The sequence below is a fragment of the Manduca sexta genome, chromosome 16 (genome assembly GCF_014839805.1).
Source record: "Manduca sexta isolate Smith_Timp_Sample1 chromosome 16, JHU_Msex_v1.0, whole genome shotgun sequence".
Taxonomy (NCBI): domain Eukaryota; kingdom Metazoa; phylum Arthropoda; class Insecta; order Lepidoptera; family Sphingidae; genus Manduca; species Manduca sexta.
Window position 1 is genome coordinate 5,132,779 of NC_051130.1, and position 17,774 is coordinate 5,150,552.

Below are 17,774 nucleotides of genomic sequence, written 5' to 3' on the forward strand. Positions count from 1 at the left end.
GATTACCAATTTATATTCGTCATATTATGAGATATATATACCTAGTCTTGCCATAAATATTGTAATAAAGAAAAAAGAAAATTGTTAACTGCAAATAACATTTATTACTTTTACAGTGTGTCAGTTTAATACATAAATATAAAACAATTAAAAATATAAAAAGCTTATTCGAAGTGGTCTCCATTGGCTGCAATACAGTCCTTTAAACGATGAGGCCAGTTATCAATAGAAGCACGCACTCTTTCCATGGGAAAATTCTTCACCGCCAATCGTATAGATTGTTTTAGGGACTCCAAATTATCATGGCGTTTAGAGCAAGCTGTACTCTCTAAAACTGACCACAAATCATAATCCAGCGGATTAAGATCGGGACTAGACGACGGCCAGTCTTCAGCTCTGATGAAGTCCGAAACGTTCGATTCCAACCAAGACTGCGTGGACCGAGCTTTATGACCCGGCGCCGAGTCTTGCTGGAAGGACCATACTTGGTTATTGAACATGGTGATGTTAAGGGGCTTAACTACCTTCTCAAGAATGGTATCTTGATACACTTGTGCCGATGTTTTGATACCTTTTTCACAAAAAATATGGCTCAGTCACTCCTTCATAGCTAACACCCCACCAAACCATCACTGAAGTCGGATAATGTCCACGTTGCACTCTGTCGACTAATTGGGAAGCTTCCTTAGAGCTTTGAGCATAAATACGGTCATTTTGTTTGTTAAAATGTTGCTCAATTGTAAAAATTTTCTCATCCGTAAACAAAATTTTTCTGTGACCTCCCTTTGCGTACCGCTTCAGTAGTTGTTTCGATTTTACCACCCTATTCTTCTTTAAATTATCAGTTAAGAAATGGCCAGTGCGTCTCTTATAGGCTGCAAGTCCTAAGTCATCTTTTAAAAATACGCGACATGGTTCTAGGTGCTATCTTCATTTCCCGAGATAAAATCTTTTGCTTTCGGACAGGATTTCTTCGAATTCTTTCCCTTACTGCTTTGACCACCTTTTTCGTACGAACACTACGTGGACGGCCAGATCTTTTTCTGTCACAAACAGAGGAGGTCTCATTGTACCTATTAATAGCCCGGTACACAAACATTTTACTAATACCAAGTGTATGGAGAGTTTTAAAAATTGCATTTGGCTCCATACCTACTTTGTGTAATGCTATCACAGCGATTCGGTTCTCTTTATCACCCCACACCATTTTAATATCGCAAAATATTTTACAATGTATTGGCGCCAAAATGAGAAAACACAATGAACAATCGTATAAAAATGACAGATTCGAAATTCAAATGTAATATTTTTTTATAATTAAGTGTAACAGTATTTATGGCCAGACTAAGTATTTTTTATACGTGAATTTCTTTTTCTCCATTGACGTAACATTCGCCTAAGAAAGAATTGAATTAAGATTGACGTTATATATTCAATGCCAATATAATTATTAAGTTTATATATTAAGTAATTAAACCTATGATTCGTTTAAATTACGCGCTATATTATAATACTGATTGTAAATAATAATTAAATGCTCACAAAATTAATATTACTGTAAGTCATTTAAGTGAATATATATCTGCATAGTTTTATTTTACAGAATTTAATGCAAATTATTAAAAATTTAATATATGAAAACATGACTTTTCAATTGGCATCTAAAAATTAGTCACGCCAAATCGATTCGACTGCTAAGATTGTTTCAATCATTAATAGCGACAATTGTTGCAGGCGACGCGGACATGTCGCTGAAGCAGGGCAGCGGGACCGGGAAAGTCCACTTTGGTGGTCTGGATGATGTGTCCTTGTACGGCACGCCTGTGGAGCCAGCCCCCCCGGCTCCGGACGCCAAGCAGGGCTTCCTGCGGAACCAACTCCAGGCGCTCTTCCAGCCCACCGACAACAAGCTCGCCATGAAACTCTTCGGTTCAAAGAAAGCACTCATGAAAGAGCGTATCAGGCAGAAGGCAGCCGGCCATTGGGTCATACATCCGTGCAGCAGTTTCAGGTTAGTACATTTTAATTATTGAAAAAGACCGAGGCCAAGTAATAGCATGATACAACAAGCCCCATTTTTTGTTTTTGTTACAACTAAACCCCCAAGATTTTGTTACAATTAATTCCGTAGTGATGTCGTCTTACTATGTCACCGCGATTCGTATGCCTTTAATTACATTTTAAATATAAACACAATGTCAAACGATAAATAACTTTGAAGTTAAATGAACCGAGGAAGCGACGAACGTTGAAATGCACTTACCTATATTTAGCCGGTTTAAATTTTGACTTCCGAATGCCTATTCCGAGTTACAAATAAAATAAACACCAAATGTTATTTGGAGCAACTGGCGCCAACGTTGTCGTGTAATGATTTCGGGTTACTGCCGCCATTACTTCTAAAGAGAATTTATTAGCATTCCTTATCTTCACCAAAGCATTCATTTAGTTCGGCCAACGTCGTTTACTGATTTTAATCCCTTTACAAATACTTCCGCGGCTTCATTTTATTTTGGTAAAGAAAAGTGTAGCCTTTTAAGTCGTTTTACAATGTAATCTATGAGTTTGATTACAATCGTGAGTTCATGGTAAAAGTGTGTTGATGCGGGAGTATTTTTAGCCTTACTACTATCGTGACCGCACGTGTTTCACCTCTTTGTATTTGTTCTTTTACGGAGTGTTAGTTCATTTTTTGCGGCAAATTATCCACGAAATTATTTTAAAAAGTTTATTTTAGCAATAAATTTAGGTGTGGTTGAATTTTTAAATGTTATAAGCATTGGCTTTTAAATTGTTATAATTAAACGTTGATAAATTTTAAAGTGTTCATGATCTGATTCTTATATCATTAGGGCGTCTTTACGTCCTCAATAACAAATATTGATTTAGGTAGATATTGTAACTTTGGCTTCGCGGAAGACCAACACCTCAGTCCGCCCCGTGACCATGAAGGCTGCAAAGTCTTCAAAACATCGGGAGAAAATTAAAATATATTAACCGCGATAAAATCCGACATATAGTGTAATTTTAATGTTTAAATATTAACTTATAAAATAGTACCTTGAACCTACTTATCTATGCGATGCCATATACCTAGTTATTGTACAACAGCTTTAAAAATAATGCTCTACAAAAGTTTTTATTTGATTCTTTACGAGTATTGAAGCAAAGAGGTAAACATGAATAAATCTAGCCACTACCTACACTTGATATCCAATACGTTGCCGTTTTAAAGGATAAATAAAACAGTAGAGTTCATGCACGTAGACATTCAAGAATAACAAACAATGTAAACGGATTCCCGAATTGGCTTTCAGAAAAAATGTCTGAATGGAATGATTAAATTATTGAAATTAGACTGAGATGAACTTGTTCAATTTGAATACGAAAAGGAATTAGAATGGGAAATTAGATTCCGATACCTACAACAGTATTGTTTTAGAATGGTTAAATGAATGCATGAAATGAAATGCATATTAGAATATCGAAGTAGTATTCTTTTAAAAAGAATGACATATTATTTATAGTTATTTTTTTATGGGTACACAATAAAATTGATCAATAAAGTAGGACTTTTAGTTTTAGCTTTTATCAAAGATGATGAAACTTCGACTCTACGTACATAAAATTATAACCTGAAGATAAATAGGAAAATTAAATATTCGTTTATATATCAACACTAAAAATTCTAAAGAATAAAATAAAAATATAAAGGAAAATACAGTGCTTTTGCGTGATGCCTACACATTCACGAATCTAACTGCTCTATCATCCTTATACAAAAAAACGTCACTGTTATTTCACTTTTTGATAATACCGAGCATTTTATTTCGTAAACCTAGTCTACTAGTATACAGACTTGTCTATCGCAAAGCTCATAAATAAGATAAACCTTCGGTTTACAACGAATTTAATTATATATTTGACTATAAATAATTACATTACTATTCCTAGGAAGTAATACTGCTTACCTTCAAATGCCTTTACGCCGATAGATACGGCAAAGAAACATTTCCGATTAGATTCATCCTTGGTGCAGCATTTTGACACCAAGGTACGGTGACTGAAGCGTGATACTTCTTACATTTTGTAGTAATGTGGTTTTGTTATGATAACAAATAATATCTAGTAATGTATCCACATTTTTTATTTATATTAATTATAACTAGCTTTTGCTCGCGGATTTACTTCCTTGAAAGATTTTTTTGCAAGATAAAAGGCTCACAATTTTTTTTCTGGATTAAAGTAGCGTATGTCCTTCTCAAGGTCTCAAATTATTTCCATACAAAATTTTAGCGATATTTTTTCCTTCGTTTTTGAATTTATCGCACTCAGACAGATAGGCGCGGCGGGGGATTTGTTTTATAATACGTAAAAATAGAATGAATTGTTTCGCACAATTAAAGTAATCTATTTTCCACTGCAGGGCAAAAGTTTCCCTAAACTTCTTGTAATTAGAAGATTTTGCATCACTATCTATACAGTGATGTTCATTATATGTAAAAAAAAATAGATAATTCAATATCAAATCAGCCAATGTGAGAAGACAAAATCATGACTGTTCCCAGGGCATCCTAAATTAGAAACAACTTAAGCAAATTATTACAGAAAAACACTTAATAAAATAATGATCAAATAAACATCAGGACTTTTTGCGTCTGAATAATGTATTCATAATAAACAATGAGTAACAAAAATCACATCTGCTTCTTGCCTAAACGTTCTGAGAAATATTAGAATCAAAACCACATGGCATCCGGATTAGTGGCAACTGCTAAATTATTTCTGTTGCGGGAATCGAAACTACTCGAACATTGTTACGTACGTATTACGTCACAGCTCTTGCGTCTTGTTAATGGGATAGTATAATGCTGTAAACTTCTTACATCCGAGGGCTTACAATTTGCAATCTTAATTGGCCTCAAGAGAACGATGTAATTTTACTTTTGAAATTTAGATTAATTTGGTTTAATAAAGAACGAATAAAGGACTCATGGCTTCATTATAAAAAAAAATGGATTAATTTAAACATCAAAGTACTTAATGATCCAAAAGTGTAATGGATATTCTCACACCGACCTATGTAATTGAATACATGTCGTGTTTATGATAAGACGTAGTAACATGGCTAAGACTTGTTAAAGCAGAGACAATTAAGAAACATGATCATCATAACTATTTCCTAATCACCTCGAAGCGTTTTTGCTGCAGTCAGTGTTGTGTCTAGAGCTCATGTTAAACCAGTTCGGATAGTATTTGTAGATTTCAGCATTTTTTGTTCCATTCCCTATACATATAAAACCGTTTTACTTTCAAATCTTTTTGCTATTTGATAGAGGGCATATTTTGTTTTTATGCCATTATTTTTTAATAAAGCATATATATTTTTTTCCTTATTAATGTTCCAATAGATTAAATCAACTTACTGGAATGACAAAATCAGTTAAACTAATATTTATACCAAAGTATGGCCTCTTTGTTCTCATTTAAACGACCCCTTAACACGAATCCTGTCACTTATTGAATCATTATGCTGATAGATCGAATAATAATCATAATGTATGTTTAATTACCTACCATCGGTAAAGCCACGAGCCGTTACAGTGTGACGTCACGAGTTTGGTTCATAGTCTGGTAGGTAAAGTTACTAATGGGTGTATAATAAGTGTTCTTCAAGGGGCTTGGAAATGTTTACCTCTTGACCACAACCGGATACGTCAACGTCAATATGATTGTCTATAGTTATTGTAACCATCACTATTGGTTAAGGAGCGGTAAAGATATCAGACGTTGAAAATAAATATAAATATGAGTAAAATATTTGTTTGAAACTATCATAATTAACGGGTTATTTTCAATATAAATAATAATCTTGCTATAGACTGCCTTGGTGGCGTAGTTGTACTGCATGCGCGGTACGACAGCACTCTGAGATCCTGGGTTCGAATCCCGGGTCGAGCAAAGTGATATGGGTTTTTCTGCTCAGTATCAGCCCGGAGTCTGGAATTTGTGCCCGATATGGCGATAGGCTCGCCTCCTATCACATCATGGGACGGAACACACTTGGCGAAAAGTGGGTGCCCTGGTTGCGCCTCTGCATACACCTTCGGGGATAAATTCGTGATATTGTGTGTAAATAACAATCTTCACTGATACGTGGGGTGAAAGTAATATAATGCGAGTAGATACTTCAGAGTAAATGTGTACGATGCCATGTCTAATTTTAACAAAAAAGCAAAATGATAGCTAGTATTCAACTTTTAAAATAGTCAACAATAGATTGAACATACATACGTAAACTACTCGTATAAAAGTCCTGATCGATGCTTCAATTTCAGTTTCCAAACCAAAAGGAAACGTCTAAGAGGAAACTCGACAATTGGTATAAACTAAAATTACCGCAGCTATATTGGCAAATAGGTTAATACTAACCTCAAATAATCTTTAAGCAATTCGGAATCAGAAACCAAGCAACGTTAGCGAGACTAAACGAGAAACCACCGGGTAATTTCACTAAATTTGCCCTAACGACTTCGTCCACTATACTCTTAAAGCTTATCATTAATTCAATATTGGTAGCGTGTTTTTAGTTTTCTATGCATACCTATTACTGTACTTGTATTTCTTGAACGATGTAGTATTAATGGATATGATTTTATATTGATTTTTAGGGTTAAAAATTATGTCCACGAACCAAATTTAGTTTTATTCAACAATAAATGAGAAATGAGGTTTTCATTTGCAATTTTTGTGGCAACAACGTGACTGGAACACCAAATTTAGTCACTGACGGTATTATTCAAGTTCATACCTATTATCTGTTATAAATAAACATCAAACACAAGAGTGCCTAATAAAAATGTTATTTATTGTTCTTAAAACCAGAATTTTCCAACTAAATGACTTCACTACAATATATTTATATGTCGCATTACGAGGAATCGTGAGTATTTTATTTCAAGTCTTGTTTATTTCACTTGATCCAGATAAATTTTGTTAGGACTGAGAACAATTTTGCTTCCAAGACTCTGTAGCTTCAATGCTCAACTAAGTGCGTACCACTGTCTCAGCTTATAAGATACATTAGTGGATTTGCGATCCGAATAATGCTCAAATGTTATTATTGCCTCTCTCAATTATTATGCGGATTTTCATTGCTTTACTAGTAGATTTATGTTGAGTATGGTGACAAGTTTTGTATGAAACCAATCGCATTGTAGTTGCTGTTAACATGTTTGATATAACCAATTTTGGCTGACCAAATCCCTGCTAAAGTATGCATGTTAGAGGACATTGCTTTATTATGTTACGCTGGGGTAGGATTTTCGCCACATACAAAAATGACCGATGCCTATTCTACACAGTTGCGACGAACCGAAGTGAGTGAAAAGTGCGCAGTATAAAGGCCTCATGCAGGCCATTGTGTCTGCTTTTGTTAACCAAACTCCCGAACAGTATTGTGCATGACACTGGCAGCGAATGAGAGTTTCTGTTTGCCAAACATTTTGTGGGATTCGTTCGTTGTGTAAACTGGTGGAAAAATCCTTTTGGTATAAGTTTCGGCATACAGCATGGACGCTTGGTAAAGCTTTGAAGAGATAAGGACTGTATACAAATATGACGGCCAAGTTGGGTAATGCAAGTATACGGAACGAAAAACAATTTAATGCGATTTTAAATAGTTACACACTAATAATTATTGACTTATCTGCTATCTTAATCTCAACATACCTATGTTTTCAATGAACACAATCGAGCTACAAAAATTTTAACATTTTTACAAAACTTTACTTCAGAGGTTTAGACGATCTACCTATAAAACAGTAAGTAAAACTTAACCTTATCACCATACTCTAGTCTCTAAACTCGTATTAACGAAACGCAGACGTAAACGTTATTCAAACACTGTCATGCAGTACTCAGTTATGATATACGTATATCGATCATTTTGTTCAGCAGACCGTGTGATACAAAAGAGTGTTGAATGCGTAATTACCGGAGCTGGTCGTGATAACTCATTGTCGGATGTCACAGAATCACAGTAATAATCTACATCTATTACTGTTAGTTGTGAGCAAATAATTCGCTGTTAAACGTGTTTTTATTACTAAAATTCTATAAAAAAATATGAAGAATGTAACTTTTTAATGACTCATTGAATAGAGAATTGTGTCGTTTTTCTGGTCAGATTATAGAAAGAGATTTGAATTTTATGATTTTAAAAACTTATCCTTACATATTATAAAACAAAGTCTCCCGCCATGTTTGTCCGTCGTATGTGTGTCTGAACGCGATAGACTCAAAAAACTGCCAATCGGATTTCGATGGAATTTGGTATCGTAATATTTTAAAACACTGCAAAGAAAATTAGCTATTTTCTATCCAGGAAAACTCTTTCATGCGGGCGATGCCGCGGGCAGTAGCTAGTAATTCATAAGTATCATAATACTATTGATATTAACTTGATACTATTTGCTATAAATATATCGTTAAAGTATTATGAAAACTTCATTTAACCGTGTAAAAATAAAATATTCTCGAAGTAACTACAATTATATGAGTCAACCCACGGATGGCGTAGGTATCATAGTAAAAACTCATCTAGATTAAATATCCAACAGTTCTTTTGCCGCACATTTTAGTCTACTTGCATATGCTGAAGTAAAAATATAGTAACATACAGTTGAATTATGCTATGACATCATTTAAAACTATAGTTGACATGTTACTTTTTACCAAACTCTATGCAATACTCTTTAGACATCTGTGTCACTTAAATTTTATATGTAGAGACACTACCATAGAGATGTTATCTTAGCGTGTCCAATTGACCATTAAACAATTCCAACGGTCAACAATTAGTAAACAAACAAAATAAACACGTTTAAATTGCATATTTACTAGTAACAAAGGAGTTAAAGAGCATGTACTATCTACAAGTATTTTATCTTCGGTAGATAAAATACTTTTTTTTATTTTATCTATAATTTACTTCATACTTTTATCATACAAACATGTGCTATCATTTTCAGTATACTGCGGTTGCTTGTATTTTATTTCTTCTAAGATAATACTATAAATATTATTTAAAATCAGTTTTAAAGTTCCGAAAATAAAGTTTGTTTTCGAACGTTGCTGTCTCGCAGTGACTGTGTTTCATTAAATTTATTTAATTAAAGTAAGCAAAAAAGGAACATTTGTTTTAATATAAAATACTAATCTTACTACCTTTTGTCACTATGGTAATTAATCCAAAGTTCATACACGTGAATAAATATGTCGAAGAATGAGTCATACGTGTTAAATATTTAAAATATTTATGAAAACATAATTATTGTCCGACCGAGATTTAAAATTTTCTTCACGTATTACACGGTTAATGATATTTTCCGTACAGTTTTAGATACAGAAAAAAATATAGAAAACTATGACGGGAACTGAAATTACGTAAGTTTTTTACGTCAGTTTTTTTTTTAATCCGGCAAGGCATTCACGGTTTTTTAGAAATTATAGAATCTAAAGAATAGTTCTATAAAATACACAATTCAAAAATACAAACAACGATAATAATAACAAAGTATTAATAACTTCATAATATAATATAAGTATAGATAAATTACAAAATATACTAAAAGCTATATAAACAAGAATATCACCTAAAAATCTAACACATACACTCCAATTGAATCTCCGTCAACACTAAGTACTTCTAGAAAATCTCCGATCATAATATTGTAAATTACGGTTCAATGAATAAACACTAGGACTGGATGTTAGGAGTCGTTCGTCGGATAATGTCGTCAGGGTTGACAGCTTCCGCTTGACTAGCCAGCCACGGACGTTCGATACCGACACGATTTGATACAATGATATCGAATTTATCGTGAATGCATCTCGTTTAGATTTTAATGCGCAGCTGTGTAGCGTACTAGTACTATGATTTCATTTTTATATCAACTTCTTAGTTCTTCTTGTTTCTAATTTCTGATGAATTCTATAGAAAAATTTTGAGAAATACGTTTTGTAATGTACTTTAAAATTATAGTAATAATGGTTTAATTAATTTTCCGCAATCTTGTTTGCTGTTTTACGAAATGGCAGAATGTCGAATTAAAATCAATATAGGTACGCAAATGTTGACGCGCAATTACTCATTACAATCTCAATAAAAATCTTCCCTTGTCTTTAAAAGAAAACAGTCCTCCTACATACATTGCATTAATACGCAATAAATACACACCTAGTCATGTCACTTATATGTATACATACTCTGTTACTTGCGTACGTACTTTAATTAACGCGTATTATTTCTATCTTACAACATATAAATATGCAGAAATGTATAACGCATCATATTAAATCAAATACAGTGTTCTAAGATCTCCGGTTAATTTAATTTCTAATTTCAATTCAGTTTATTTCCTTCGTGCATTATGTAACCAGCTTGTACGTACTTATACGCTTCGTGTTGTAATTTTGCTAGTAAATCGATTTGATTCACTGAACACAAATTGCTTTTGGATTGATTAATCTATTTAACTTTATCTGAAAGCATTGCATTAGCCAGTTTATGATGCATTATTGCACCGACGGAAACTAATACAGAATTCATAGGCTAATATGATATGCAATATTGGCATCGAAAACGTTGTGCGTTAACTACACGTGATACATTTTGAATTCTGTTTCATGCATTAATAAATGCTTTGGCCAGGCTGGCAAGGTTATCGGGTTATGCACATTGAACTGTTGACTCACTAGTTTTAGGTAAGATTTTGCGAAATATACTGATTTTGGTTTAAATAAAGTTTCTGTGACGAAAATCTAAAAAAAGACTGAGGCGATACGTCATTGACCAGTAGTTTCATGAACTCGCTCACTAGGTTCTAGAATAGTACACGTAAAATATGATGACAATGAACATGTTTTTTAACACGATTGAGCCTTGTATCTGAACTTGATGTAAAATAAAAATCAGCACAACCCAAACGCAGTTGGAATATAATGCAGTTGGACCTAAAAGCGATATTGAACAAGGAATCAAACAGCTAAGAATAGCAGCAGTCATTGCGTACACCTCCATTAATAAAATCAACAAAGTAACAATGTTCATCAAAAGCTATTGCGGCTTATTGGCGGAACAATAGCCCCAGCCGACGCAGAGAATAATGACCGTACAATGCTTGCATGTTTCTGTACAGCAGTTGGTACACGTCCAGGAAATGATTGCATTGAGACACGTTCTAAGAGCAATCTTTGCAATGGGGTTCAACGATTGGCATTAGGAGTCATTTTACTATCACCTGTCCGGCACTAACTGGAACTGTGTCGGTTCCGCCTTTAGCTTCTATTTGCTTATTGAGGGTACTATGATCGTAGTCACGTTATAGTCACGGACTCGTCGCATTTTTTTATTTAAGTCATGGATGTAGGTAGAATACCATAATTCCATGATTTAACTACTTTATGCCTCGCATTGTGTACAAGCTCCTATTCTATAATGCTGTGTCGCCCCTAACTTTTACATCTTTAACACCAAAGTTGTTATTTTCGTATATAAAATGTCGTGAGTGTCCAAATAAACGGAAATACTCTGATTTTAATTTGTGAACGTTCGTTTAATGCTTTGAACAAATACGATATAATTTTTCATCGAAAATATTTAACGAGTCAGAAAACACGGCTGATCGGGTTAAATCGGAAACTGAAATTCATCTCTGTTTCGGACGAAAACATCACTGTGCTGTGCATGATTTACGCCATAATATTTATGTATTAAAATTAATGTAGACCCGATATTAATTACTTCTGTTTATACTATATTCCAACGGTTTATATTTCAGAAAAATAAAATAACGTATTAATATATCGTACAAATTAAAATACAAAACTTTTTATTGTCTTGCTTTTGTAACGAATCTGTTCAATATTAAAACTTTTACTATGATATTGAAAATATAATTTTCTTAGATTTGTAACACATTATTGCACAGGTGTTTTCTATATTCACTAGAAAATTAAAAAAATATGATAAATTACGTCACCTTGTTTGCTGGTTCACACTATCTACGTAAGCACATAATACGTTCCCCAGAGTTAATAAATACCTACAGCTTAGTATCATATTCCTTCTTTTCATCGTCAATTAAAAAGTAAGGTCTATGAATTTAAATACCGTATGTTTCACTGCTGGTAGATTTCTAACTTGCACCTGTGTGTTTATATGCAAATACGTGACGCTTTTGCCATCTTAGTAATATTAAATGTGAAAGGTCTACATTTGTTACTCAAGCACATTATTGGACGCATTTGGATGACATTTGAAGTATATTTATTTTTCGTTTTAAAGTATGGTAGAGTACACCAATTTTTTTATCGCATATATTAATTACCTTTTACCATCTGTATCCATATAAAGCATATCGAAATAAATATCAATGTCTTTTTAATTTTTACTTTATTTAAAATGTAACGCGTTTTGTTTTCCAAAATTAATAAACCAAATATTAACATTTAAAATTCCAATGACTCCGTTATTATAAATCGAATTGAATAAATCAGTTGGTTATAACAGTCGATGTTTCTAGAAAATCGACAATCGCGCTATCGATATTGTTTCTTATAGCTGCCGGACCGAGTGTTTTATAAACATTCTACCGTTCGATACGCGAACAATGCCATGACTATGAAATGTCGAAACAACCTGCCCTAGGCCGTTCGCACATCCGGACAACCCGATCCGACCGGGTTCAATGCTTTAGATTTGTTTAGTTATAATAACAGCCTTGTATTATATGCTACTGCTGCGAGCGTTTTTGCTATAAGTCTCAAAGTCATATGTCCAGAATTATAATGACGCGAATACTGGATATAAAAGAATTGAAATCAGCTTTATGTGAATGGTAATTAAAAAAAACAAAGAAATGTTAATGTGCCAATGACCTAAATACCTTAGTTTTACCTTATGATATAGGAAAGTAAATTTAGTTCCACTGTCTAAATCTACTAATCGCGTTATAGTTACTTTTACCATCATGTTTCTTATTAAAACTTATTTTAGTATAAAAGTAAGAAAATCATGACTAAAATCATCGAGACGAGGTCATCAAATACGCGCACAACTCATGTAAAACGATTTGAAACGATTAACAAAATGTTTTCAAATCTATCATTACTGTATGCTTAAAATGCTAGTCATGGTAACTTCATCTATGTTGCTAACCTAAAACATCTGATGTATAAATATATTTATAACACAAAATCTCAAAATATAGCAGCAAATATCTTTAATCAAATTTCAAGAACAAAGATTCTGAAAATCGATAATATTGGTAGTGAGACGACATTTAATATTGATAATCAAGACAAATATCAAAAATACAGACGCTGCCTTGGAAAAATTACAGATATTATTCAATGTCTACTGGGAATTTACTACTGTTTTACCAAGCGCGTCTGTGAATCCGACATCTTATATTATTCAGTTCCTGCTACTCACTTTCACAAGACACTCTCTAACTCAGAAATACTTTTTCAGTGAGTGTCAATATCACAGAAACTGTTAACTTTAACAAAATAAACAAAGATTTAACATTGTTTATTTCGAATAATTTTCAATAAGAATATGAAATTATTCAATAAGATTATCTACCTATAATTTTTGTTATCATATTATTATTTTTTTTACTCCAATGAGTTTTATTTGCTGACATGGATGACAATTAGATAGTGTTGCAGGTCTATTGTATCAAGATCTTCATACATGTGTCTTTTTTGATTATCTTATTAAATTAATTTTGTTTTTATAACTCATTTAAGTATAAGCAGATGTTTATATTGTTAATTGTTTTTGTAGAGTCGTTTCCGTAGTATAATTTCAATTATGGGCATAGGTTTAAGGAAGACAATCTAGTCTTAATGTAATTTAGTGCTTAAGTATTGTTTATAATAATTGTGTTCTGTGCTATACCTTATGTTAAATAAAAAAAAATACATAAATATTGGGTATTTTGTTAATTAACACATAGAGCAAATCTAAGGAGGTTTTTGTTATCACTTATTAATTATACGATACGTCATTTCGCGTGACGGTATCCTTATATACCACCTATCCATTATTTGGCCAAAAACAGCTGACAGATATATAATCTGTCTTGTTAATACTTTAGAAATAGTCTGGGCCAAAATTAATGTTTAAATAAAAGCAAAAAAAAATAGTTTTCATCTTCTACCTATACTTATCCCATCCTAGTGTCTTCCCTGAGGCAGTCCGCCCAGTGAAAATCACATTGCGAAAACCTAAATATTGCCCGACCTGGAAATCGAATCTAAATATCTAAGATATAATATCTTCAATCTACAGTCATGCGGTATCAATAAATTAAGAAGACATACATACATAAAAAATAATGCACGTTTTTCATAAATCTGTAATTAAGCGACTTATAAAAATTCATATCTGCCATGCATATAAAGTTGTTATTAAAGAGCCTTAACATTTCCAAAGCTTTTGTAGACAGTTGGTCATACATTTTTCCAACAACTGTTTACAATACTTGAACACAAATAGATTCCATAATGTATAATTTATTCGTCGTTATACACAGCACACCGGCTAATGGGACAATTAAAATGACATTCTGCAGACGAGTGCAGAAATGCTTACGTACCAAACATATGTAATTAAATATCTATCTAGAATTATATGTAGGTACCTGTTAAACTATTGTATATGCAACATAGGAGTTTAGTCTTTAGTAGTTGTGTTTGATACGTGTTAATTACTGAGGTTACTGAGTGACTTGGCTATGAATAGCACGCAAGTTTGTTAGATATAAATTTATACTACAGCTATACGGCTTCGCCTGCTTTAAAATCAGTGTGTCACAAATATTTTCCCGCGTTAATCCCGACCCACGACATTTTTAACAACCACGCGACCTCTATATCGGTTATCATTATATTTCAGTCAATTTACATAAAACCGTAATGTACTATTAACCTACACCTTCCTCAATAATTGCACTATATTTTAGTAAAAACCGTACATAAATCCGTTCAGTAGATTTTGAGAAAATCGATTAAATACAAACAGACTACATTTGGGAGACTTTTTATTCCAATTTAATTTCATATTATTCTGATAAGGGTGAATGTAAACCCGTGGGTGCTCGGCAAACTAGAAGACCACAATAACACAACAGCAATGCGATATATTACAATAGTTCAGATCGGCTTTCTGTGCAAAAATATCGTGCAATTTAAATTCCGTTTAAGTCCTCCATTAACTATAATACGAAAATAACAGACAGGATATGCATATAATGACAAATTTAATTCTAATATATACAATAACTTAAATTACTATACTTTTACTTGTGTTTGTCCAAGTAAAGGCAAACACAGCCCTTACAAGGTTCATATTCAATATTACATGAACCGCTCGCTCCCTGCGATCCGTTCTATATTGCATTGTAAGCTTATACAAAAACTGTGTAGCTTAATATTGAATCTCGAGGAATATTGTTACGGCCGGCGCTCCGGATTTTATTGTCTTTTTTTAATTAAACACGGAATTTTATTTTTGGAGTTCCATTCGTAGGATTTGTTGGAAATTTCTCTATATTTAGGAGTTATTTTGAAAACGTATTTACTTAACATTATATCCAGCTCTTCAATAAGAAAACTTCTAGTATTATTAGTTCCTTCAATGCACAACAAACAACAATGAAATTGTATATTGTTTAGCTGTTACGAAGTTTCATCAATTAGACTTTCAATTCATAATTATTTTCATTTTGAAGTATAGAAAGGTTACATTTTCGAAAATAATAAAAATAAAACATTAAAATACACAGTAGTAAAAACAAACAGAAATGTAACATAAAGTATTGTCGTACCATTAACAATTAAGTTACCTACTACAAAAATTAAATTTACTCTCATTTATATATATAATAAAAGCATAAATCGTAAACATAAGTTCAATAAACTCATCAAGCAAGCAGACAATTAGCTGACTAAACATAAACAGCAAAGCGAAAAACATAGACGATATAAAGAGAGTCCACTCCGAGGGGACAAGAGAAAGTTTTAATTAAACACATCAACTAACAGATATCTTTACCTATCCACTTAGCGTTATGGTGCGGAACGAGGATGGGACACAACAAAGGATGTAGCTACATACTGTATTGTAGCCAGTGACCTTTTTCTTTTAGCTACGGTTCATGAAAAATCTCTGTAGGATTTTATACACAGCTTTATTAGCTAGATCATAGAATGAGACCTAGTGTTCATTTATACAAAATATTTTTGATTTAGAAGAGTGCCGTTGAGTTACATAATAATATGTTTTATACCCTGATTATTATTTGGCCTACTAAAATTATATCATAAGCTAAAAAACACCACTAATTTATAATTTACATACAACAAACAATTCTACCATTAATTTTATGTTCATTAATTCATATTATTTTCATATGTCAGTTAATTAATTCATAGTGAAAATACTTGTAGTCTCACATCTACGCTGATAACTCGCCCCAGCCACTCATTCACAATCCCTAAATTACTGTAATTAAATAACCTACATTTCCCTCATTAGAGTTGTATCTAGCGCATCCATTACGAATCTCATTAAGATTTCAAAATAATAGTTTCATAGCCCGATTATTCAAAAGAAAACAAAACAAACGACGAGCCTCGTCATCCTATTGACCTTATATTCTGTCGCCTAAATCAAAAGATGAGCTAATTAAAACAGCCGCCATCCACAATATGAATTCACTTCCCCGGAGATAAAATTCTGAATGAAACATGAAGTGCAAACGGAAAGGTCACTTGTATCCGCGATGTTGAGCCGAGGCGGTAAAGTGGGAACTTTAATATTGACACTGCAATTCGTCTTGGAAACGTTTTCTGTAATAATGAATTGCGATTACATATTGTTAAACACTAAGGATTCCTTTGTATGATGTATTAACGGTTAATTTCAGTAAGTATTAGATGCAAAATAATCAATTTGTAGTTATAGCTGGTGTTAACTTTAATAAAAACAAGTAAGAATATTAATGAGAACGTGCTTCAACGCGCGATCAAATATATTTTACTTGTATAATATCACAGTTTAGGTATTTGTTTAGGTATTATTGACATAATTTTAACAGTAATAAAAAAAATCTGTTTAGTCCTACAATTTACTGCTAGAATTGTGCCTCCAGTATTTACTGTATGTTTAATTTGCAATAAACCGTAGATGTGGTCATTTGGCGCAATTTAATGTGAATTCAACAATTAGGGAGCCATTACTGAGTATTAATTAAACTGATATATATTGAAATTATGATGACATTGTTGGCAATTAAGTGCATAGTTAAGGAAATTACACAGACTTATATAAAAAGAAATAAATATTTGAGAAAGCTTTTAGAATTGAAAAAGGTCTCGACACCGATTTAATTAACGTAACTAGAGTAGAAACAAAGTGCAAAACTATGTCTGTTTGTGCAAATTGTTAACAATTATGGCCTTTCGAGAAAGAACGAAAAGCGAGCGAGTCCGAAAATCCGGGTTCCTTTTTTTTCGACACTTGCGATTGCAAATTTACAATTCTTTGTATTTCTCAATTCAGTTTGGCAAGTTTATTTACGAAGTGTGCACCAATTTTATTATGGCACATATTACTATTGTAAAAAATATAATACCAAGAAGTGTTGTTGTTTCAAAATATTTTTATGAATTAAATTCTTGGTTTTACTCTACTTTAATTA

The 17,774-nt window shown here is 32.6% G+C and overlaps 1 protein-coding gene across 10 annotated transcripts in view; it reads left to right on the forward strand.

The window, feature by feature from the left end:
* Positions 1-17,774, forward strand: part of LOC115443258 (potassium/sodium hyperpolarization-activated cyclic nucleotide-gated channel 2) — a 241,383-nt gene that overhangs the window by 188,566 nt on the left and 35,043 nt on the right. For all 10 annotated transcript variants that reach the window (XM_037439114.1, XM_030168587.2, XM_030168588.2 and 7 more), the window contains one exon: positions 1,735-2,011. In XM_037439114.1, coding sequence (XP_037295011.1) covers positions 1,735-2,011 — 277 coding nt within the window. The remainder of the gene's footprint in view (positions 1-1,734; positions 2,012-17,774) is intronic.